At 41.4% G+C, this 24,645-nt stretch overlaps 1 protein-coding gene and 1 long non-coding RNA gene across 2 annotated transcripts in view; one reads left to right on the top strand and one right to left on the bottom strand.

Annotated features, from left to right (window-relative positions):
• Window positions 1-24,645, bottom strand: part of LOC117282773 — a 188,064-nt gene that overhangs the window by 81,449 nt on the left and 81,970 nt on the right. The gene's annotated exons all lie outside the window — the stretch shown is intronic.
• LOC111870270 (protein jagged-1b) overlaps window positions 18,629-24,645 on the top strand; it is a 330,686-nt gene continuing 324,669 nt past the window's right edge. The window contains exon 1 of the mRNA XM_023862401.2: window positions 18,629-18,989. Within this exon, the coding sequence (XP_023718169.1) occupies window positions 18,900-18,989 (90 nt within the window). The 5' untranslated portion in view covers window positions 18,629-18,899. The remainder of the gene's footprint in view (window positions 18,990-24,645) is intronic.

The raw sequence follows: 24,645 nt of genomic DNA on the forward strand, positions 1-24,645 counted from the left end.
ATTGACTTCGCTGGATGATTTCTATGTTTGACCTGCTGGCGCATCCCCAGAGCTCAATGCCGTATGTCCATATGGGTTTAATTATTGTTTTGTAGATCAGCAGTTTATTATCTATTGTTAGGTGAGATTTCCGACCTAGCCAATTTATTTCCTTGAACTTAATTTCGAGTTTTCTCTTCTTCGCTATATGGTGTTTCCAGTTTAATGTTGAGTCCAGGTGTAGTCCTAAATAATCACTAGTAATGAAAAGCATTCAGACTATCATAGTAAGTTATCATAGATGGCCGCGACATAGCTCAAGCGGTTAGTGGCTGGCTTCCCACCGTGGCAGCCCGGGTTCGATCCCAGCTCTGGTCAAGTGGGATTTGTGGTGGACAAAGTGGCGCTGGGGCGGGTTTTCTCTAAGTACTTAGGTTTCCCCTGCCAATCTTCATTCCACCAAGTTCTTCATCATCATAATCACCCGGGGCAGGATACAATAGGCCAATCAATGGCCGCCGTGCCGAGTGGACCCAGCTGGATCCCACTCCCACTAAGCGAATTAAAAAAAAAACCGGCTCGGGATCTTGTACAACAGGGAGGGTGCAGTTGATATCACTGGTATTGAAACTTTGTGTTACGTAAGATATCAGATTGTCACGACAGTTAAATACTAATGCGAATACGGTTCATATATTCTGTAGGCTGTTACCAATGTATCGGATGTCTTTATTGCCTCCATCTTCAGGGCGAATTATTTTGAAGAAGGAGAGGGAAAGTGTCCCCGAAACTTTGGCCTTACAGCCAACTATTTAAACAATACCGTTGCCGAGAAACATGACTGACAGTATCTAATCTGAAATTTGATTTCTAGTGATTAAATATATTTGACGAATTCGGAGGTGCCTGGAAATTATTAGAGACATCCATATTGTCTATCCTTCTGTCAGCAAGCCTAAGTTCTTAGTCTAACCTGAATGCAAGCCGCGTTCAGCGAACCACTTGCCTGTCTGTGCATTACAGTTTTTGCAGATTATTGTCTAATAAGGAAGAATGTGAATTTATGTATACAGCGTCACAGATGCCATCTGTAGGAGGAATTACAAATGATATGCTAACATCTGTGCTTTTCAAATGACTTATGAGGAACGAAAATATAGTTAACGTGAGAAAAGGAAGTGATTTATATAATTCCGGATGTGAACATTTTAGATAAATTGAATAATCAAGACTACGAAGGACGTTTCAATTATAAAAAATAACTGTTAAATTTACAAATATTCACTGGATTCATAAGACGAAACATGTAGCACATTGCCATACCATTAAGATCAATAAAATCATTATACCTAGTAAATATGAATGAGATTTTGATAATTGTGTTGAGAAGGAAAAAACAATAAAGAAATATAAATTAACACAACAGGATGCGCTCCTTGAAGGATATATATAATTCGCTTAATGTTTACTTGAAAGTCGTATTGTAACAGAGAGCCGTAGCGAAAGAAAAAATACAACGAATCACGTTTGAAGATAATTTAAAGACAATCAAGGATTTATTTTCTGAATTGTGATCTTTTACTGAAACTACTGAAGCGGCTGATTTCGTTGTAGATTTATCTAATATGATAGACAACAAAATAATTCGGTAGAACGGGTAAATATATGTAAATAAATGCAGATTTATGTAAATGTAAACCTACTAATTCAAGTAGGATCAGTTTCGTTTAATTATCGTCGAGTATAAGGTAACGGTAAAGTTACCTTTGTAACAGGCTGTGAAAGCCTGAAGGCCTGAAGGTTGAGGCACCATGCTACAAGCCGGAATGTTACGGGTTCGAGTCCCGATGACGTGAATTTTTTCAAATTTACCTAATCCTTCCAGTCGCATTATGGCCCTGGGATCGACTCAGTCTCTAACAGAAACGAGTACCAAGAATCTTCCTGGAGTAAAGGGCGGCCGGCTCGTAAGGCTGAAAAACTCACCATCATCTGTGAGCCGATTGTCTAGAGAAAATATGGGATCCTCAGCGTCTCACAAACCTATGGTCCTCCATGGCCTATTACAGGGATAGCTTTACCTTATAAAACTGCCCAGGTACCGGATTTCATGAAAATCTTTTCAGCACTTCTAGAATTGTTTTATGGACACATGTGGACACATGGGTGGATGGATAGATACACTTTAAAATGTGTTCCTCAGGATTGTCAACGCACTTGAAATCGTTTATAACAGATAAGAAGTGTTTCCGAATTTGGTAATTGATACACCCTGCATCAACATTGCAGCACGAAGTTAATCTAAATGATAATTACAAATTCTGCTCCTACCTCGCAGAAAAACACTACATCTCCATACAAGACGTCGGATTAATACAATTAAAAATTCAGTTCCTATCTCACAGAAGAAAAAAGCATTACATCTCCATTACAAAGACACGTGATTAATACCGCCTTGGGAAATGATAGCTTTTTTTATTCTGAGATCTATACGAAACCCATAAATAAACTGTGGTTAAAATGCGTTGTCGGAGAGGAATCCGATCCAAGACATCCAACGTCAGACAAGCATAGCCGTCATCCAAAAGAAAAGCGTGGGCGAGCAAGGAACCGGAACATATCTCACCCGCTGTACAAAAACTAAGTTCCTTATTGCCTACCTATTGGTCGAGAGTGTAAGTGAATTGTTCTCACTTCAGTTGAAAGGTAGGGCGCGGACAATATGTGTGTGTGAGACCCTGAAATATATCATTTTTAGGACCGAATAATTTAATTACCGATACCGAATGACATCAGCTATAAAACAAACAAAACAAACTCCATGGTTTTAGTCCCCAAGCGAACTATACCGACCGAGCGACCGCCGCCTGTCGGCGAAGTTAGTGCCAACTTTGGCGGATAGAGGGTGTATCGTGGTCAGCGCAACGAATCCCCACGGCCGTTAATCTCAGTTGTCTAGCCTAGAGCCGCTATTACCTTGAAATAGCTCATCAGTTGTCTTCACGAGGCTGAGTGGACCCCGTTACATACCCACTACTTCTCAGAAAATCTGGTAGCGCCGGGAATCGAACCCGGGATCTCTGGATCTCTAACCAGGAACTCTGACCACTAGACCACAGAGGCGGTCGACCTCAACTATATCTCATGCTATATGTTTAACTATATATCCGACGAGAAGTACAAACTTTAATTTTATAAAAACTTCTTCGAGCAAAAATCTCAGACAAATGTATAATTTCAAGAATATTATATTCTGGAATATGACGCCGTGTAGTTACGTACGAGGTTGCCAAATTTTCATCCCAGAAGACCGTAGTCTTACAGCCGTTAGAATATCAGATCCCAAATATTAAATATGTTGATGATCATCCTTAAAAGATTTTTTTTTTCAATTGCCTAAGCCAGGTAAAAACAAAAGTAAAGTTATCCCTGTGCTTAATTAATTAAGTATCACGATATGAAAACGTATGGGAGTGAATGTAAAGATGCACCATTCTTGAACTAGGCATTAGTTGGGGGATCAATGGTCTGCTTCACGTCCCTACCGCTTTACCCCCGGGGAAAGAGCCCCCATTACCCATTTCATATGAGGTTCGTTGGGCCCCAAAGCCAATCTGAACGCTATGGAGAAGAGGTTCACATATTTGTTTAATCTGATATGTTTATGAATCTGTGTGCAGTTAAATTTAATCAACACAAAAAAAGAAACAAAGGCTATATATTTCTCTCGTAGAACGTGGGGCGGGAAGTTCTTTATGTTCGTTCTAATCGATACTATGGGTGAGGTTGCGAAACTGTGATGAAAGGGTAGCGGGACAGTGCATATGGCCAGGGGCCACTCAGCCCACATTGCACTCAACGTCTATCTCTTGCACTTGCTTAAGTGTTGAAGAGGCGTTATTGTCCGGAGACACCTGTACAGGAACCGATCGGGGAGGTGTGTTTGTTGATGTGCCGTCAAAACTTCTTGACGTTGCTTTTGAATGTGAAGATAACTGTGCCTTCTATTGTGTAACTAATTTCTAGTATGGTTCGTCTCACCATCCATGGGGCCAGGTTACATTAGTGCCAATGTTTACAGTACAGTTGTTTCACTTTATGCTGAGCCAGAGTAAATCCGTAAGAAGAGTGCTTGTGGGTTGGTTCACCGAAGTTCGATAACTGGCACGGGACAAATTTGTCTCTTCATCGCCGTGTTCAGACCAGCTCTCAGGGCTACTCAGTCGTATACTCAGCAGGACCGGCACACGATAGACATAGGCTAAGATAGTGAATATGGATACTTAATTACTTACTCATGGAGCTGAGCCCTTCTGGAGGAGCCGCCAATTCTGCAGCTACTCAAGAATTTACCAGCATTTTATGGAACCCGAAGGTTCATTACCGTGTTCACAAGAGCTCTCCATTGCTCCCTATCCTGAGCCAGATCTATCCAATCCATACCATCCCATTCTATCTCTCTAAGATTCATTCTAATATTGTCCACCCACCTACGCCTTGGTCTTCCCTGTGGTCTCTTTCCTTCTGGCTTTCCCACCAATATCCTATACGCATTCATCTCCCCCATTCGTTCTACATGACCTGCCCACCTCATCTTCCTTGACTTGATGATTCTAATTATACTTGGAGAAGAGTAAAAGTTATGAAGCTCCTCATTATGCAGTTTTCTCCAACCTCCTATCACTACAACTCTCTTCGGTCCAAATATTCTCCTCAACACCCTGTTCTCAAACACCCTCAGTCTATGTTCCTCCCTTAATGTCAGAAACCAAGTTTCACACTCATGCAGAACCGCAGGCAAAATTATAGTTTTGTATATTCTAATTTTTATGTTTTTGGACAACAGACAAGAAGACAAAAGGTTCCCGAGTTCAATCGCCTCTTAATATCCTCCTGAATCAGATTTCGATCTGTTATCGTTGTTCCCAAATATCTGAACTGTGCCACATTTTCAAAACATCTGTTTCCTAGTGAATATGGATAATGTGTTTAAAATAAGGTGATTTTGTACAACGAAATAATTTATTTAGGATAATAGTACTTAGTGCTCTCAGCACTGTCTTCCCTGATACTTGAATTTTGAAATAAATTTTTCTATGGTTTATTACGTTAGAAGGGACAGAGTTCCAATGCTACAGGAGAAAAAGTTTAGGAATCAGCAGAGGAACTGTGTATAGTGGGACCAGTAGCGGTTTTTCGCGTTTCTAGGTTAGTGATGTTATGTGTTATTCTTACAGGAGCCGAGATAGCGCAGTCAGTATAGCGACTAGCTACGGGCTGGATGACCGATGGGTCGGAGTTCGAGTCCCGGTAAGGTCAAGAACTTTCTCTTCTCAATATCATCCAGACAGGATATGGGGCCCACTCAGCCTCCTATTTAATGGCACGGGGCGTCTTTCCCGGAGGTAAAGCGGGCGGCGCGTGAAGCTGACCACTCACCCCCAACTAGTGCTGAGATCAAGAAAACGTTGGTCTATATATCCACTCCACCATACGCCTTCATAGAGTAGTGCATAGTTAGTTAAGAATAGGGACAAATTTAGCTTTTTACTTTTTATATGTTATTCTTACCGCCAACAAGAAGAATCCAGAACAGGGATTGATAAAGTCGGGCCGAGAACCTGATATGGACCATCAAAATTTCCAAACCGTTCCGCGGTTACTAATTAAGTTCGCAACAAAGTAATTAAGTAACTAATTTAATCCATGGGGTCGAGCCTTGCTTGAAAAGGCACCAGTTACTAAACTAAATTGCTACAAAACATAGGCTTATTACGCAGGTGTTTTCCTTGTAAATGTATATTTTAAATATCGCTGACTTAGTCTGTTTCTTAGCGGCCTCCGTAGTCTAGAGGTAACGTTCCCACCTCATGACTCAAGGTACGCGGGTTCAAATACCCGGCGGAAGTCGTCAAATTTTTAAGGGCGGAAAATTTCAGGGAACAAGTCCTCCGGGAGGGACTTTAAGCCGTGGGTCCCGTGTCGTAGCTTTACGGCACGTAAAAGAACCTCATCTCCATAGGAGGTCACTGAGCCAAATTACGGACGTTTCCAGCCCAACAGCAGTCTCTAATACCTCTGGTAGATGGGGGAAGAATTATAGATACCTCTCAGCTAGTAGAGCCGGTCTCGCTGGCTGGGCGGGACTGATGGTAAGCACCAGTACCGGTAGGATATAGAGACTGGTAGAAATCATAGAGGGAAGCACAATGGACCAATACACGTCTCACTGCATGGGGAAACCCACCCTCTCCAATAACTAACTAACTAACTAGGCTGTTTCTTCGTCTCCTTAATTGTAAGGTACAGGAACTCTGGCCTGTTGCAGTTAAGAATACATTTCTGAAAGCATGCAACTTGAAAACTTTCGGTGTGACCCTTGGATGAGGGATCGGCAGATCGCAAGAAATTTATCTACATGGGTCAGCATATGCTCAGGAGAAATTCCAAGCGCGATTCGAACTCAAGAGCTTTGGGTTTGAAAACAGTAAGCGCTCTGAATCGCGCCGAAAAAATATTACTTTGTCGTAAAGCATAAATATTCAAGGAAAACAACATTTTCGCATTATCATTTTGCTTTATAGACTATAAATATCTTTGAATTTATATGAATTATATATGTCGATAAGTATATACACGTATTTGCCCAAACTGGAGACGGACAAATTGAATGGCCACAATTCTTTCTTAAGGTGCCAGTTGCTTGCCAGTTAAAACAATTGCCCATTTATAATCTAAGAACTCGAAATTTACCCATTCGTGATTGTGGAGTTGAATATTGGGCGCTGATCCTGACATCACACAAAATGTGAATTAGAACAGTGACACTGCCCTGGAGTTTGTCAGCGGCGACTGTGGTTCCTTTAGAGCACTGGTTCTCAAACTTTGTGAGGCAGCGGCCCCGTAAATTATGTTTTTACAAGATGCGGGGTAGGTATAATCGATGCCAGGACCCGGTACTGGACAGATTGAGAGACACTGCTTTAGAGGCTGGACCTGCGCACTGTAACTAGGAACCTGAACTTGGGAACAATGCCTTAAACAAATAGGCCTATATTTTTTCGAAATTCATAGTTCAGAATCTTGTCAAGCACTCAACCCAACATTCAACTGCCAAATGGCTAACACACTTTCATATTCTGAAAATCCAGGTTAAAATCTCGGCAGGAGACCAGCTACCCTAAATGAGTTTCTCCGTCATTTACCTCAGTTTGTGTAGGCAAATCCCGGATTGGATTAGATTAGACAGTTTCTATTTACATCCTTTACAATTCACTATTAACTAATTATCCAATCCTTCGATACTATACAATGTTACCGACTGAAAGCCTCGCCGAATACACAGGAATAACAATTTAACTATTTTACTTGAGTAAACGGCTGGATTTTTCGTTTCGTCCAGTCAAACGTCCGTTCTAATTCCGTAGATCTTGTTTATTTTACTTTGGGAAATTATTGTGAAGCTGTGAGGAAATAAAGAAGGTGTGTATTCTGTAATAAATTCATTCTTAATTAATTATATCGTCTATTTTAATCTTCCAAATGTTTCAACAGTTAACGGATAACGTAACACACTTCATCGGCGAAAGGTAGGTAGCAGTGTTCGTCCTTTCATGCAGAGGCTGATCGCTGGGCCAGAAAGAGAATTTGATAGCTCACTAAAGTAAAAAAAAAACTAAACTCCGTGGCTTGATTCCGCAAGTGAGCTATACCGACCGAGCGAACGCCGCTTGTCGGCGAGGTTAGTGCCAACATTAGCCGACAGAGGGTGGCTTCTGGTCAGCGCAACGAATCCCCACGGCAGTTAATTTCGGTTTTCTAGACGTGAGCCGGTATTTCCTTAAAATAGATCCACAATTATCTCACGAGGCTGAGTGGACCCAGTTCCAGACCCACTATTTCTGAGAAAATCAGGTAATGTCGGGAATTGATCCCGGGATCTTTGAATCTGTAGCCAGGAATTCTCACCACTAGACCACAGAGGCGGTCATTTGATAGCTCACACCCATTTCATATTATAAGAACATATGCACCGATCCCAAAGGCGGCGGTGATCTGGGCGCGTACGGTCTTGAATCCTAGTAAAGACTAGGAACATGAACTCGAATCCCACTCGATACATGGACGTACGAGTATACCAGCGCTTTCCTGTGTTATGTTCTGTGCAGTTACAGAGCCTTCGATGATTAAATCCATCTATAAAATTGCTACAGAACATTAAAACATTCGTAACTTCAAATGTAAACTTAAATAGAAGCAGATCAGTGGTTCTACTCAAGTGAAATGTTAAAATTTCGATAATAAAACTTTCCTTTATTGCTAGTGGGGTGGGACTAAGTCCTTTGTACTGCGGCCACTTCTGGCCTATTGTACCAGCCTCAGATGATAGGTGAGGGTGATTGTAGAGAAATTGGTGGAATGAAGATTGGCAGGGGAAACCGAAGTACTCGGAGAAAACCTGAAACAGCGCCACTTTGTCCATCACAAATCCCACTTGACCAGACCCGGGATCGAACCACAATAAAACTTAGATTAAAAGAAACTGTAATGGGATTTAGAACACATAAATATTTTAATCTTTATTGTATTAAAAGATTCCAACATGGCGACTACATAACACTCCATGCAGATTAGTGGACAGGCTTACAGATGGCCCAAAGACCCCCGTGGATTATCTTTCCAGATGGAAAATAAGGCTTCAATTTTTTCCACGAGAAACAATGGCTGTCTTTAAATAATAGATCCTCATTAACTCCCAGCGATATTGGATAATACAATTAAAATAAATAAAAACAGACAATAACTATATATTCTCAAGCCTTAAATTCATTCCACTTTGTCATTTTAATCGGGAAGGGATCTAGTAGTTCTGGTCTCAGCACTATCTTCACACCACGTAATGCTAGTACAAAACAAATCAAATGTTCTGATCACCGATTCAGATGGCATCGACCTCTGATGGAAACCACGAGACATTAAACAGAGGTTAATGACATCTTTGACAGTTGATGAATTGCGAAGCCTCCTGGTGTAGTATTTTGAGTTTTAGAAAGTTACCTGAGGCTCGCGAAACTATTTCGTCTGCTAATGACTAAACGAACGTCACTGGCCGCGCCATAGCTCAAGTGGTTAGTCGCTGGCTTCCCACCGCGGCGGCCTGGGTTCGATCCCGGATCTGATCAAGTTGGATTTGTGGTGGACAAAGTGGCGCTGGGGCAGGTTTTCTCCGAGTACTTCGGTTTCCCTTGCCAATCTTCATTCCACCAATTGCTCCACAATCACCCTCAGCTATCATCTGGGGCTGGTACAATAGGCCAGAAGTGGCCGCAGTACAAGGGACTTAGTCCTACCCCACTAGCAATAAATCGCTGCCTAGGACTGGCTCCATTGTAGTCTCTCTCTGTTCTAATCTGAACTACGAATGACTTCATTCTGATCTGAGCGACCTCTTATATACAGCATCGGCGTCCATGAAAATGTTTTTTGATCACTCGTATCCATGGAAAAGCGTTCCGTATACAGTTGGCTTCCAAGAATTAATCTCTACGGAAACGTGTTTCTCAACTCGTTTCTCAGCAACGGGTCTGCATGTCACAATATTTATACTCATCAGTGATTAATTATGTCGGCTGAGAGCACAAAATTGCTTAATAATGAGCTTCATAACCTTCACTCCTTAAGCAGTATTTTCAGAGCGATTAAGTAAAATAATCTTCCATGAGTCGCGAATGGAGTCTAACAGAGACACAGAATAAGAAATGCCTACTAACGTTAGTTTCGAAAAAAGAACAGCCTGGAGGTACAATTAAAATAGTAAGAATTTAAAATTCTGATTCTATAACAAAGCAAATATTCTCTAACAGACTAGAACCTGCCGAATTCTTCATGGTTTATTCCAGGTCCAATACCGTAATAAATAGCCCTAAAAGCTCCACGCAATGACAAATTCGAGAAATCAGGAAGAAAGATGTTGAAGGCAATGAAGGATCCTGGGAAGTATCTTCATGTATAGGCCTACCACAACTTATAATAAATAGATTGGTAAAAGAAGATGAAAAGTTAAAATTATTCCCGTAACAGGCCGTGGAGGCCCATAGGATTGTGAGAGGTTGAGGTTGCCACATTTTCTAGACAATCGGCTCACAGCTGGCGGTCAGGTTGTCAGACTTACGCTCCGGCCGCGCTTTACCCTCCAAGGAAAATTTCTGGTACTCATTTCTGTTAGAGACTGAGTCGACCCCAGGGCTATAGTGCGGCTGGAAGGATCTATTGCATTGGGAGTGCAACCTGCTACCTTCCGGTTTGTAGCACAGTAAAGTAAGTAACGTAAAAAAAGTAAAGCTATCCTGTAACAGTCCGTGAAGACCCATAAGGTTGTGAGACGTTGAGGGTCCCACATTGTCTAGACAATCGGCTCAAAGATGGCGGTAAGTTTGTCAGCCTTATGCGCCGGCCACGCTTTACTCCCCAGAAAAATTATTTAATTAATTCCTGGTACTCATTTCTGTAAGAGGCCGAGTCGACCCCAGGGCTATAGTGCGGCTGGAAGGATTAAGTCAATTGAAAAAATTCCAATGACCTCATCGGGACTGGAACCCGCGACCTTACGGCTTGTAGCATAGTGCCTCAAACAACTAAGCTACAGCGTGCACCAGCAATAAATAGATTGAAAAGAAATTTTTCTGTAGCAAGACTGTTTCTTTGTAAAACAGAACTTATCAAAAGGGTTTATGTTTTTCTGCATGTAATGTTATGTCCTGTGGAACCTCTTCTTCATGCAACTGAAATAAGAAACGAAAATGAAGAGGTTAGTATAAAAATGATGTCTGTCAAGTAGGAAGTGAAGAGTTTTCACAATTGAAATTCTGTGTTCCCTTCTTTACATTTTTAAGTTTTGCGTTCACTAGAATAAACTGAAACAAATATAGTCTCTTCCTATTTTATTTATGATTATATATGCATTTGTATCTCGAGAAAAAAAAATGGCTGAAGAAACATTTCTTTCTTGAGTCATGAAAACATTCAGCCAACTGAAGAGTGGAAGACTTGTTGCAGATGTCGCCTCATAAGAGTCAGGATGACGTCAACAGCTGACAAACGCCCTCACTGACAACGTAACGACGCCCGACACAAAAATGAAGTCTGCAAATCTAAGCGAGGACATGGGAAAATGATCTTCCAATTGACGTGTAGCAGTAATTCTAAGGATTGGGAATAATAATAATAAAAAGAAATCTTGAAGAATGAGAGATTGAGGGAGGGAGGGGGGGTGCTGAGCATGCACGGGGCGTGCCAGCGAGAGCAGCGGCTTCCCATCTGCGAGCTGCTAGCCTCAGGACTGTGGCGCCCGCTTCGCCTCACTGCGTCGGAAATGTGGTTTCTCATGGTGCAGAATACTGAAGTTAAGAATTACACAATTAAATGCGACCTTCCTGCTTAATCTTCTTTTACTTATTATTATTGCTATTATTTTATTCCTCCTCCTCTTCCATATTATTATATTTTTTGCTCTCATCTTCCGCTTTAGACTTTCTATCTCTTTACTACACTTCGTTATTCCCTTGTTTCATTTTCTCTTCCTTCTACTGAGCTGGAATGGCGCAATCCGTAGAGCAATTGGCTACGGGCTGGACCACCGAGGGGCTGGAGTTCTGGTTTCTGTAGGGTCAAGAATTTTCTCTTCTCCGCCTCGTCCGGACCTGCTCTGGGGCGCACCCAGCCTCCTATACAATGGGCAACCGGGCTCTTTCCCCGCTGGTAAAGCGGCCGGGGTGTGAAGCTGCCCACTCACCTTCAACTAGTGCCGATGTCAAGGAAATATGGATCTATACAGCCACTCCCCCTAAGCCTTCATGGCGTAGCGCTTAATTAGATAGGCACAGGTACATCTTTACCTTTTTACCAAACTTTAAGGTGATCATATTGAGGATGAAATGAGTGGCATGCCTGGGAACGCTGGTTCGAGAACCCGAGGGACTGAGACCACTAGCTGTAAACGGGAGCCTAATGTTAAAATGAACCTTAAAGAAATAGATTGGACTGAATTCGTGTGGCTCAGGATGGAGTCAATTACTGAGCATAGTAATGGACTTCTGAGTTCTGTATAAGGATTTCCCTGAGCAGATTCGCTTATTATTAGTTCGAAGGAGTTACTTATTTTGTTCTAAAAGGTAGTGACCCTTGTTCTATCTCAACCGCTGCTACTAATGTTAAAACTATACATAAGTAATTAAACTGCAAGTATTAGAAGAAGCAATCCTCAGAAACCTGACGAAGAGATAACTCTTGAAACGTCGTGAACACCAAATACACCTCAGACAACGTAGAATGCACAGTTTTATATTCCTATGCAATATAATAAACTATATACTCCGTCTCCTGTAGTCCGCAAGCAAATTATACCGACCAAGCGAACGCCGCTCGTCGGTGAAGTTAGTTCTAACTTTAAAGATAGAGGGTGTCGCATGATCAGAGCAACGGACCCCCACGGCCGTTAATCTCTGTTTTCTAGACCGGAGCTGTTTTCCTTGAAATAGCTCTTCAATTATCATCACGAGGCTGAGTGGACAGCGTTTCAGATTAACTACTTCTCAGGAAATCTGGTAGCGCCGGGAATATAACAAAGGACCTCTGGATCTGTAGCCAGGAACTCTGAACACTAGACCACAGAGGCGGTCATTTATATTCTTAAAACGAACAAAAAGATATACGCTACTATTAAGGAAGAATTCCACAACCGTCTTTCCCTTAACCAAATATTGCTACCGTATATCGGTTACACGGCTAATGTGCGTGAAGTCGTATTATTTATCTTTTAGATAAATAACAACATATGAATTTTTTGGCAAACTTCATAAAATGACAGCACAATGGGTAGCTTTTTACCATCAATCCGCCTTCAGGTTTCATGTCCGAGGCTACATAAATGATTTAGATTATTAAAAAAAAAAGCTGATGACAAGAGTCTCAAAGGACCACTCCGGGCAGATCTCGGGTTAGCACGTGACGTCACGAAACCCGATAAACCCACTTCAATACGACAAGCAAGCCACAGCATATTTCCATTGACGGTTTATTTAGTGAAGATTTTCACAGCTAAAAGCGTCTAACATTAAATTATTTACGAATAATGACTTGAAGAGATGTGGCGGAAATCCATCTTGACCTAATTAAAGTATTATTCCAGTATTTTCATCGAGAGACTGAGGAAAGCCGTGAGAAAACTTAGTAAGTATGACCGGTCTCCGAGATAAGACTTGAACTCAGGATTTTGAGAATACGTAGCATGAAAGCTAGTCACTCGACCGCGAATCCAGGTAGGATACAAGACAGATTCATGACAATAGCAGAAAACAAAATAAATTAAAAGTCGGTCTTTTGCGAGCAAACCCATGGCAACTGTCTTCGGCAACGATTTTGGGGTTATCCACGTCGATTTCCTACCAAGTGGAACAGCAGTGACTACCGACGATTACTCACAGTCATTAAAGGAACATCAGTAGGAATCCATTCCCTAGAAGAAGCGAAATGTACTGCGAAAAAGAGCGGTTCTTTGACGGCAGAATACTCGCGCCATACTGTCCATGAAACAGAGTTCTTAAGGGAACTGTCTGGGAGGTACATCAACAAATTCTTTGCAATCCAGTCTTAGTACCCAGTGAAGGCCTCGCCATAGCCCAGGCGGTTAGGCATCGGCGTCCCACCGTGGCGCCCCTGGTTCGAGCTCAGGTCAGTTTATATGGGATTTGTGGTAGACAGAGTGGTACTGTTGCGTGTTTTCTCCGAGTACTTCGGTTTCCCTTGACAATTCTCATTCCACCGACTACTCCATACTCATCATCTATCATCCGGGGCTGGTACAATAGGCCAATTAGTAGTCGACGTACCAAGTGGACTCATTCTCACCCCACCCCAAGAAACTAAAGAAAAACTAGAACCCATTGATCTTATTTTTTGGGACCGCTAAAGAATTCGATACGGGAAAATTTTAACATAATGAATAGGTCCGGCAGAATTGTCGTCATTCTCTGTGAACAGCTTTGAAATACATGCATGGCCCCGAATTTCATCCACCCAATTATAGCATCAACAAAACTGTAATTCATGAAACAAAGAAAAGCGTTATTCAATCTGTAAATAAAAATAATTGAATTCTACTGAAACTGAATCCATACTAAATCTTACGGCCATACAATAGCCTTGATACATACAGGCCTACATGTTTACGTATGCAACTTACATTCCCTCATCACAGGACGTGAGACACGTTCAGAACCAAACGCATAACGAAATGTCGCATTTCATAGGAATATCGGATTTCTACACCTGGACACGCACTAATAATTGGTAAGGCTCGTGTTCCGCCATTAGAACATTGCTCCAATCACAGACTCTTACTCAATAGCCGTGTTATTACAAGGAGGAGTTTAAAATTACCGTCACCATTCATGGGAACGACTGAAAAAGAACGCGGTTGAGTGAATAATAGTCCGGATTCTTATTTGTCAGGTCACGGTTTCGATTCTCATCTTAGAGGTCAGTTAAGTAATTCTTAAGTTTTCTCACGGTTTGTCTCAGTTCCTGTAGCAAAAGGCGGCCAGGATGTGTTCCCGCATTCTGCCAGGATTAAGCTATATAAATTGTCCACATACTTAAATACACACGGCGCCATAAAGAAGTATGGGTGAGTGGTGGTACAATTCCATAATTTTAACCTCGCCAGAAGATGGAGTTGAATGGTCAGTTTCACGCTCCGACCTCTTTAGACGCCTGGAAACTGTTCTCTCTAACAACTGACTAAGGGACTAGTTGGTTTCAAGTCAAGGAGGATGAGATGGACAGGGCATATAGCACGAAAGGAGGAGAAAAGGAATGCATATAGGATATTGTTGGGAGAGGCAGATGGAAAGAGACTGCTGGGAAGACCAAGACGTAGGTGGGTGAACAATATTAAAATGGTTCTTAGATAGGATGGAATGTATTGGATTGATCTGGCTCAGGATGGGGACCAGCGGAGGGCTATTTTGAACATGGTAAAAAACCTTTGGGTTCCATAAAATGCTGCAAAGTTCTTGAGTAGCTGCACAGTTGGCGGCTTCTCAAGAAGGGCTCAGCTCTACGAGTGTGTCAGGGGACTTGTTGGGCGTCGGAGTCAGAGAAGAAAAAATCTTTTGCTCCTCTCCAGGATAGAGTGCAGTCTAGTCACTATGTCGACTGAGCTACCCGAAATATTGTTAAATGAAACGGGAAACTCCAGTACAAACGAGGCATCATATCCCTTTACATTTAAATTTGAAAATAAAAATTGTTGGCTTGAAGGTTACTTATGTTACTTGATGACACTGTATCAACTGTAAAGTACAACTGGAGTTAACTGAAACTTAAAAACGATTATATAAGACGAATTCTTCGTAACTTGGAAGATATCCAATTCACTACTTCGGAATTTGAAAGAAATGGACAGGGAGAAACAAGAAATGGCTTCAGAGCAGAAGAACTTTCGCGTTACAGATTTAACCTAACCATTTTGAGATATATTAATTGTATTATTTGGTTTTTATAGCGTGTGATCATGGGCGATATTGTCGACGTTTCGGATGTGACCCCAAAGATTGATGCACGTCCCTCCGAGACGTTATCAACATAACCAAAAACCACACGTTGTAGCAACGCAATGAAATAAATAATATCACTAATTAACCACCGCGAAAGCTTAAAATCAGTACGGATCTACTAAAACAACATGCTTTCATAGATAACGCCATACCGTAGAAAACCAGTCGCGAATTTGCTGTGATTCTTATCATTAAACCCCAAATTATTAAGATCGCTATAATTTCTTATTAACATATTCAGGAACAAAGTTGACTGTTCTATTATGGATACTCTTAGTGCTTATGGATGCAACTAGCTCAGGATCTAAGTCAGTAGTGCTATAAAAATATTACGTGCTCCACAGCAGCAAAAGTTTTCTCAAATATCGGCGTACGTAACCTGTAAATTACGTTCCCCAAGGAGAATCTTATACCATATAATCAGTTATAATAACATTTAAAATTTAAACGGCACATGCTTGGTAATCGTTATTACTAAAACAATTGTTATAATTATATAAATAGGCTATAGGCCTATATATTTCTTTTCTAAACATATAGTTACTGGGTAGATGTTAGTAAAATCAATCTTGTTTGAATATTTTATTATGAAGTCATCCTAATTCTTGCAAAATTTTGGTTGTAACACATGCGTAACACGAATGGAAATAAATGAGAAATGCACGCAACATTTCACTTGGAGAACCTGAACTTAGATTTGAGGATAATATTGAAATGAATCTTCCAAGAATCGGACATGAAATTGTCGTCAGGATACATTTGATTCGGGATAGGAATAAATAGCCGGTTCTTGTGAACACAGTAATGAACCTTTGTCTTCCATAGGTGAGGAACTGACTAACTGAGCGACAAACAGCTTTTCTTTGCTCAACGGAGCTAGTTATTTGTGGCCTAACATTTACTTTAAGAAGAGGATAATCAGAAAGGCTGAAATATGTTCCCTAGAAACACTTTAAGCCGTTTAATTAGTGTTCTGCAATACATCCTGTCTGTTTATAAGTCACGCCGTCCAGAAAGGAAAAAGAGAACAAAACACGTAACGAAATAGAAATATTGTTCTCGATGCTTTTACTATAAATTGGGAGCTCTCGACATCTCTATTGCAGATTAATCTTGTATCGGAGAAGCAATTAGAACACTGAAGAACAACTTTTCTCAGAAAATATAAGACTCTACGAGTGGTTTATATAATATTCCTGGCGATTCTTTTACAGTGATCTCAGTATCTAGAGAAGCCGGGATAGCTCAGTCGGTATAGCGACTGGCTACGGACTGGAAGGCCGAGGGGTCGGTGTTCGATTCCCGGTAGGGTCAAGACCGACTGTGGGGTCCATCCAGTCTCCTATCCAATGGGTACTGGGGGCTATTTCCCCGGGGGTAAAGCGGCAGGGGCGTGAATCTGACCACTCATCTCCAATTAGTACTGAGGTCAAGGAAATATATATCTATACATCCGGTCAAGGAAATATATATCTATACATCCACTCCCCCATACGCCTTCATGACGTAGTGCTCAATTAGTTAAGCACAGGGATAACTTTGGCTTTTACCTCAGTATCTACACTGCGTAGCGCCAAATGTTAGGATGATTAATAATGGTGAACTGGACGGGATCCGAAAGGAAGTAGTCACGGCCAAATCTAGGTACTATACTGGAATTTTCATGGAGCGACTGAAGAAAACTACGAGAAACCTCATTTAAATAGCAGATGTCCCTGTCATAGATTCGAGCCGAGCACATTGTGAATATGAGTCTAATGTGTCACTGTTACACCGTCCCGATTGGTATGTGTATAGGAATTAGTTAAGAAGAAGGAAAGGCAGCACTGGTCTGCATTAAGGAGATTTTGGAAAATAATTACTTAGTTATGAAAACTATGTTCGAGTTGAATAATTATTTCTAAACATGCAATTGTGTGCAAATTCTGTTTGTATTTTAACTCGTATAACCGGAAGTAGAGTAGGTAACTATTCTCAAGTGATTATACTTGAGCATGGGTCATTTTGCTTCCTGAGCGTTCAGAACCCATAAGGATTATGCAGCACGGGAAGTTCGTACGCCATGTTAGACATCAACTTTAGCTGGTTCCCGGTTGGGTTTGTATTAAAAATAATTTTCTGTTAGTAGAATTTATTGTCCCATGTTAGGTGGGTCCTTTGTCACCACGGCATGGCTCGTCCTCAGGTTGCGGATGGAGGAAACTGCCTCCAGTTTTGGAGGGAAGCTGCGAATATATTGAATAAGTAGTCGCGGATAGCCGATAAGGGGTGATCCTACAGCTTGGGGTTTAGATTTTCGGCTAATAATTCCTCACTGTAAAAAATAAGCTTGTTACGAAAGATCACGAAAAGCCTAGGACCTGGGCGGATTTCTTGGATAAGCGACCTAAGCGAAAGAAAATGGATGGGTGGATTGGATTGATCTGGCTCAGGATAAAGACAAGTGGAGGGCTCTTGTGAACACGGTTATGAACCTTTATGTTCCATAAAATGCTGTGAAGTTATTGAGTAGCTGCACAATTGGCAGCTTCTCAAGAAGGACTCAAGTCCATGAGACAGTGAGAATTTGTCATGATAAAATATGATTTCAACTGTTGACAACTCACAAATAGGTAAAAGGAAGAGATATTTCTTTTACTGATTTTATTGAACACCAAATAAAAGTTGATCAGAGAAGCCAGTTCTGCTACCGAGTTGTTCGACTGTACACGTTTCTTATCATTGACAATATCAAATAACACACACACAGTGGGAGCACGACAGAATACTGCCACAGAAACGAGATCTCTTGTTTCTAGTATTGAAAAAGGTAAACACGATCACGAACCACAGGTTGAGCACAACAATTTGCTGGACCATTTTCAATTGCGTTCCGACTGTATCTGTGTGATGCTGCCCGTGTCCGACGGTAGGGCTTTCCCATTGGCCCAGCGGGCCTATGGACATGCGCATAACTGCGGTAGGAAGATTGCCTGGGGTCCGCCGCCCCACTCCTACCATCACAGCTTCCAGCACTTAGTTGTCCAGTGGCAGGCGAGAGGTGTGTTTGGTGTGGTTTTTGTGGAGCGAGTTTTAAAAAACCGCTATTGCTAATTGGATTTTTAATAATTTTAGTACACTTAAACGGTTAAATTCGTGTGTGATAATTGTGATTGGCACAGAAGGATTATTATCATTCTATATGATTAACTGTTTTAGATGTACTGTTTTCTTACGAGTGTCACGTGTGGATTTGTAAATGTGATTCGATAATGTGTTGGAACTGAGTGGCGCCCTAAATGCCTAAACGCGAGCGAAACGGCTGTCATGTGCCGAATTGTGTGGAGGTTATTGTGTAAGACAATGTGCCATGGATGCATTTTGCTCTTTTTCATCAGTGTCCTGCAGTTGCTGCAGGTAAAATTAACTCATTTTTAATTTTAGGTCTAACATCTGTATTAGCAGCTTCTCAATTTTAGGTCTAACATCTGTATTAGTAGCTTCTCATATTTGTTCAAAACTGAATGATTATGATAATGGGTGCACGTGAAATGTCAAGTATACGTAAACTTTCTTTCGATTGATAAAATAATTTTTTTCCCTGGAAATCCGAACTTAACTATACAAGGTGTAGAATATAGAGGTTCCGTGTAGACGACGCCAACAAATTCGGCTTCCTATATGACGCCACAGGGCAATCCTCGAGATTCTAATATTCGCGCAGCTAGTCTTTAAATTCGGCGCTTTTCGTGGTTCCCGGATGTGCATTACTGTGTTCACAGGCGTCCGCCGCTGTTACCCTCATCTGGTACTGAAGAACGCAAACCACATCCACTTGAAGATTCGGTTTGATATTATTCGGCCACCTTCGCCTCAATTTACTAGTGGTAGTATCTTTTCAGATTTTCCGACCTCAGACCATGTAGTGTTGAATGGTAGTAGGATTAACTATTAATTAGTTAATTAACAGTCTGGAAGGAAGTGGTCATGGTACAATTTGACGCACTAGCCCGACATTAGGACCGAAGAGAACTATGAAAAACTCTATTCGGAATAGTCTGTTGTCCTGACCGAGATTTCAGCCGGGAACCACCTTCATGCTGTACAAGTTAGAGGCGTTACCGCTGAAGCTGATCTGTTCGCTGATCGCCATGCAGGTGGGCACATTATGAAGCTCCTCACAATGTCATTTTCTGCAGCCTCCTGTTGCTTCCCGTGTCTCAAGGGCAAATATTGTTCACAGCACCCTCCACACCATCTTCCTGAGAGATGTTCCCCGTGCTTCTAAGGACCTTGGTCACTAAAATTGCACAGATCCTGTTGTGAAATTGAAGTCGCTTGAAGCAATTACATCGGGGAAAAAAAGTTTCGAAGGCTGTCTTTCTTGATTGCAGTTCTTTCCTTCTAGTAACATCGGAATGAAAATGTGGCATGCCCTCACGTTCGACGCTATAGGAATTAAGCAATTAAGAAAAGAGTTGTTAAACAACCAAACATGGCATATTCCTAAAAGGAATATTAATCAGGAGCGTTTTGTTTTCAAGGAGAGAACACCCTATATTCCGTTTCCATCAACAAGAAAGCCTGTGATTCGAAGTTGAGACGTGTTTTTAGAACTTAAAGTTTTAAACTTCTTGGTCAATCGTAATGAAAATATAACTCTACCCTGAAGATAGAGGCAGCAGTTACATCTTAAACGTCTAATTTTCGTAGACATCACCTCAAATTCAAATCTCATGTAATGACGATTATATTAATTTAAATGCAATAGTGTTATGACTGTTAATTACTTCGTTCGACGCAAAGTGAACTCTGTTGGCTCGCACGCGTTCAATGTTTTCCTCGCGATTCTGGATACAAAATTTCATAAGTTACATCCGAATTCAAGGGCGTGTCCAAAGTGGCAGTTAAAAAAAATATTGTAAGACTGAAAAATAAGACTCTATGAAACACCAAGTGGAATTTTTCGCCCGTTACTTCTTGAATTTCGGTATGATAATATAACATAAACATATTTTGATGCGACACCAGTTAATGAAATTTTGTTTCATAAAATGTGAACTCATCGAAATATATATTTGGATTTTTAAAATTTCCAGCCAGTAAGCCACCCAGTGGTGGGTGTTTCTCATAGCACCTGGTACCACTCCAAAGATCTGAACACTCTGCTAACACACTAATTTCAGTCTGACATTCCGAATTGTTGTCTCGGCACAACTTTCTGGCCGTATGATCATGCACTTCAAGTATCAATAGAGTTTTATGTGTGCATGCAAGCGTGATAAAGACGACTTGTCACCTTGTCACTATCCATAAATATTGTGTTGTAACACATAGATCAGAACTTAACAATAGGCCCAATATGTTGTAGATATCTGTAGATGTTTAGGTTCCTCGTGGTGCAGATATTTCGCGTTTCATACGCTACGAAAATTTTGGGATTCTCTCCGATGTTATGACTTCATGTATTTGAAAAAAAAAATTAAATATATTATTTTGAAACGAACATTTGTGGAATGTTTGTGTCCTTAAACTTGAATTACGTAGTTTTTAAAATAAAATTCGTTAAACTGATTGATTCTTGGGTTTTTTAACTGCGCTGGGCATCCTTTGTACGTCAGTACTAACTAATCGGCTCGGTAAATAGCTCTACATTTCGCCCGCACAATTTAGTTATGGCGTTCTTTTCGTTCTCAGAATAAATGGTGATTATAGACATGAGTAACTGACTAATATTTGTAATGAAGATGCGGTATTTTGTCGGAGGTAAGAACAATCTTTCAAAACATGATTTCAGTTTCAGTGAATCGTCGAATAACAGAATTACTGCAAGCGATGTACATAGTAGTCTGTGTGGAAGAGAACCATCGTGGCCTATTTAAAGTTACTGCCCCTACATTTATCTGGAGATGCAGAGGGAAACGCGCTAAGTCTCTCAGTCGAGATAGCGGGTATCCGAGCTGAGGACCGAACCCTGACTCTCCTTCTTACGAAACAGTTCTTCTCGAAATTAACCGAGAATTTCAGTAACCTTCATTAAGATTGCTCTTACCAGGAAGATATTAAGTTTATGAATGGCTAGACAATTTTATGGGGTGGGCATTACTGGTATGCTGACGGTCACAGTTTGCCGCGCGGTCTAAGGCATGAACTGTCTTCGCTCGCTCGGACACTGGGATCTTGGGTTCGAATCCCACTCAGGGCATGGATGTTTGGTGTGCGTATGCGTTTATTCTGTGTTTGTGGTGTCCTGTGCCGGGAATCAAACACTTACCGTCCAGACCGTAACCCATCGCTATATGGCATAGCTATCCCAGCACACATTTGATTTGAAATCGATAAGAGACTGGAAGGACCAGTATCGTTGGAATGGCTGTATGAACGTAACTACTTCACGGCATTGAGTGGATGTACGCGTACTCCTTATATGACAGGATGTTTCCTGCAGACGGACATACAGTCGTGTTATCCTTCCGTTCTTCAGCGTCTGCCTTAGAAGAGACAGGGACGCAAGTTGCAGTGCAGCCTGCTGATACTCGTAAATCATCGGGTTTAAGCCTCTTAATGTTAGTACCGTAAGCTTATTTAAGGCCGCGCCATAACTCAAGCGGTTAGTCGCTGGCCTCCCACCTCAACGGCCCGGGTTCGAGCCCGGATCTGGTCATGTGGGATTTTTGGTGGACAAAGTGGCGCTGGGGCAGGTTTTCTCCGAGTACTTCGGTTTCCCCTGCTAATCTTCATTCCACCAATTGCTGCACAATCACCCTCACCTATCATCTGGGGCTGGTACAATAGGCCAGAAGTGGCCGCAGTACAAGGGACTTAGTCCCACCCCACTAGCAATAAAAAAGTAACTCGACGCTATAGAGTCTCGACAGTGAGAGCGTCGTTAAAGAACCCAGAAAGTAAAACAAGACAGTGAACTGGATTGTGGCTGAAACTTAATTTCCCAAATGCGAAATGATTATGCTCTTCAACTATGTAGGTTGTTAATAACAATGGCTCTTTTTATTGCAAGTGGCCCACTCCGTTGCAACCTCTGTCTAACATTAGCTATACACAGATCATTTCCCATTATGAACAGATGTAATCTCCCTTTAGCATGATGAGTGAAAGAAAGATACTAACAACACAATCCATTCCAATTTACCAGTAGGCACATCTTAACATCTTTAGAGGACCTAGTGCAACACCGAATGTTCTCAGCACGCCCAACTTGTGTGTATATATATATATTATTTATTATACTGCAATTGGGTTTTAGCCATGTGGCAGTAGTACACAATAGGACACAACAGACAAGTAACACACATTACACTTATTGACAACACGTTCAAACAAAACACAATACACAAAACACAACAATAAGGACATCCTACCACAGTGAATACAAACGAAATACGATTAACAACTACAACAATTACAGAGAAATACAAACAACTGTAACAAATACAACAACAACAAGGACATCATACCACAATGAATAAATGAATGTAACCCCACCTTTCAACACCGAACTCATACAGTTCATGCCAGTTTTAATAGGACCATTTTAATAGTATCCTCTTGACGGATGGTTGCCATCAAAATTCGGAATATATGTACACCTGTATTTCTTGTTGAACATTCCATCGTAACCGACTGAATTTGACAGATTTACAATGCTAAACGGGCTATGTAAACCGCTTATTAACTCATTTTGGTACTTTGACGGCCAATACAGCTCGTTCGGGAGGCGTTAGCTACTTTTTCTTTCTTCTCACGCCAACTTTGGAGCTTAGGGCTGTTTATTAGTTTCATGATCAGTTTACAGAAGGTAGGACTCCTCTGACGGGCGATCAGCTCGTTGCAAGGCCTCTACCTAAACACAGGACAACACAAACACATACACACACAGAACATTCATGTGTTGTGTGGGATTCGAACCCACGATCTCGGCTTCCGAGTGAGTGAAAACAGTACATGCCTTAGACCGCTCGGCTATCGTGACCAGCATTAGCTACTTTTTAGGTTCTGATAATTCTCCAGATGAAATTCGACATAATGCAGCTTATGGAAAATACTTTTGTGGACTAATCTGTGTCAGTCCAGGCTAGCGAAGTTTTTTTGACAACCTGAGTTTAAAGCAGTATATTTCTCAAACGAATATTTTAATATAATTGAGATACAGGTATAATTTCGAAAAACCGAATTAATTTTGTACAGGTGTGCTGAATAAAGGTAAAACGGTAAAGATGTCCCTGTAATTAACTAATTAAGCACTATGCCATGAAGACGTATGGGGGAGTGGATGTATAGACCCACGTTTGATGACCTCGGCACTAGCTGGAGGTGAGTAGTCAGCTTGACGCACCGGCCGCTTTACCCTCGAGGATAGAGCCCACGGTACCCATTGGATAGGCGGCTGGGTGAGGCCCAGAATCGGTTTGGACGACATTGAGAAGTGAAAATTCTTTCCCCCACCGGGACTCGAACTGCGACCCCTTGGTCGTCCAGCCCAACGCCAGTCGATACCGACTGCACTATCCACCATAGATGTTCTTCGGAAGCTTTTATCAGCCCCTTTGGGGCCTAAAGGGTCTAGAGTATGGGTAAATTCTGGGGTAAGACCTAAAAATATGTCATGACCGTATCCTTCGTGTTCCTTAATTCGCTGCTCACAAATACTTCCATTGAATATATATATATATATACTTATCAGTTGTAAACGCGTTGTTAGATGAGACAAAAGTCAGTCAATATATGATAATGTAATGTACCAAGACTCGCTGTAGCAGGTTAATAAAGGGCATTTTTGGTATGGCATATTTCACGTATCGCTGTGGCCTCTTTGTGGTACTAGGACCAGTTTGTAGGCTACATGTTTGTAGTCATGTTTGCCGCGCACTGTTTTTTTCCTATCCCCTTGCACCTGACTGTATTGTGGCGGTAATGTTTGGACGAGATAAACATGAACTGCAAATTTATGCACACTGGTTGTGTAACGGTCCTGGATTGTACATACACTCCGTTTACTTTCTTGAAAAAATATTTTGATAGCGGCCCAAAGTTTACCCTTCTGGTGTCTAGGGAC

Source organism: Cryptotermes secundus, unplaced genomic scaffold (assembly GCF_002891405.2).
Source record: "Cryptotermes secundus unplaced genomic scaffold, Csec_1.0 scaffold94, whole genome shotgun sequence".
Taxonomy (NCBI): domain Eukaryota; kingdom Metazoa; phylum Arthropoda; class Insecta; order Blattodea; family Kalotermitidae; genus Cryptotermes; species Cryptotermes secundus.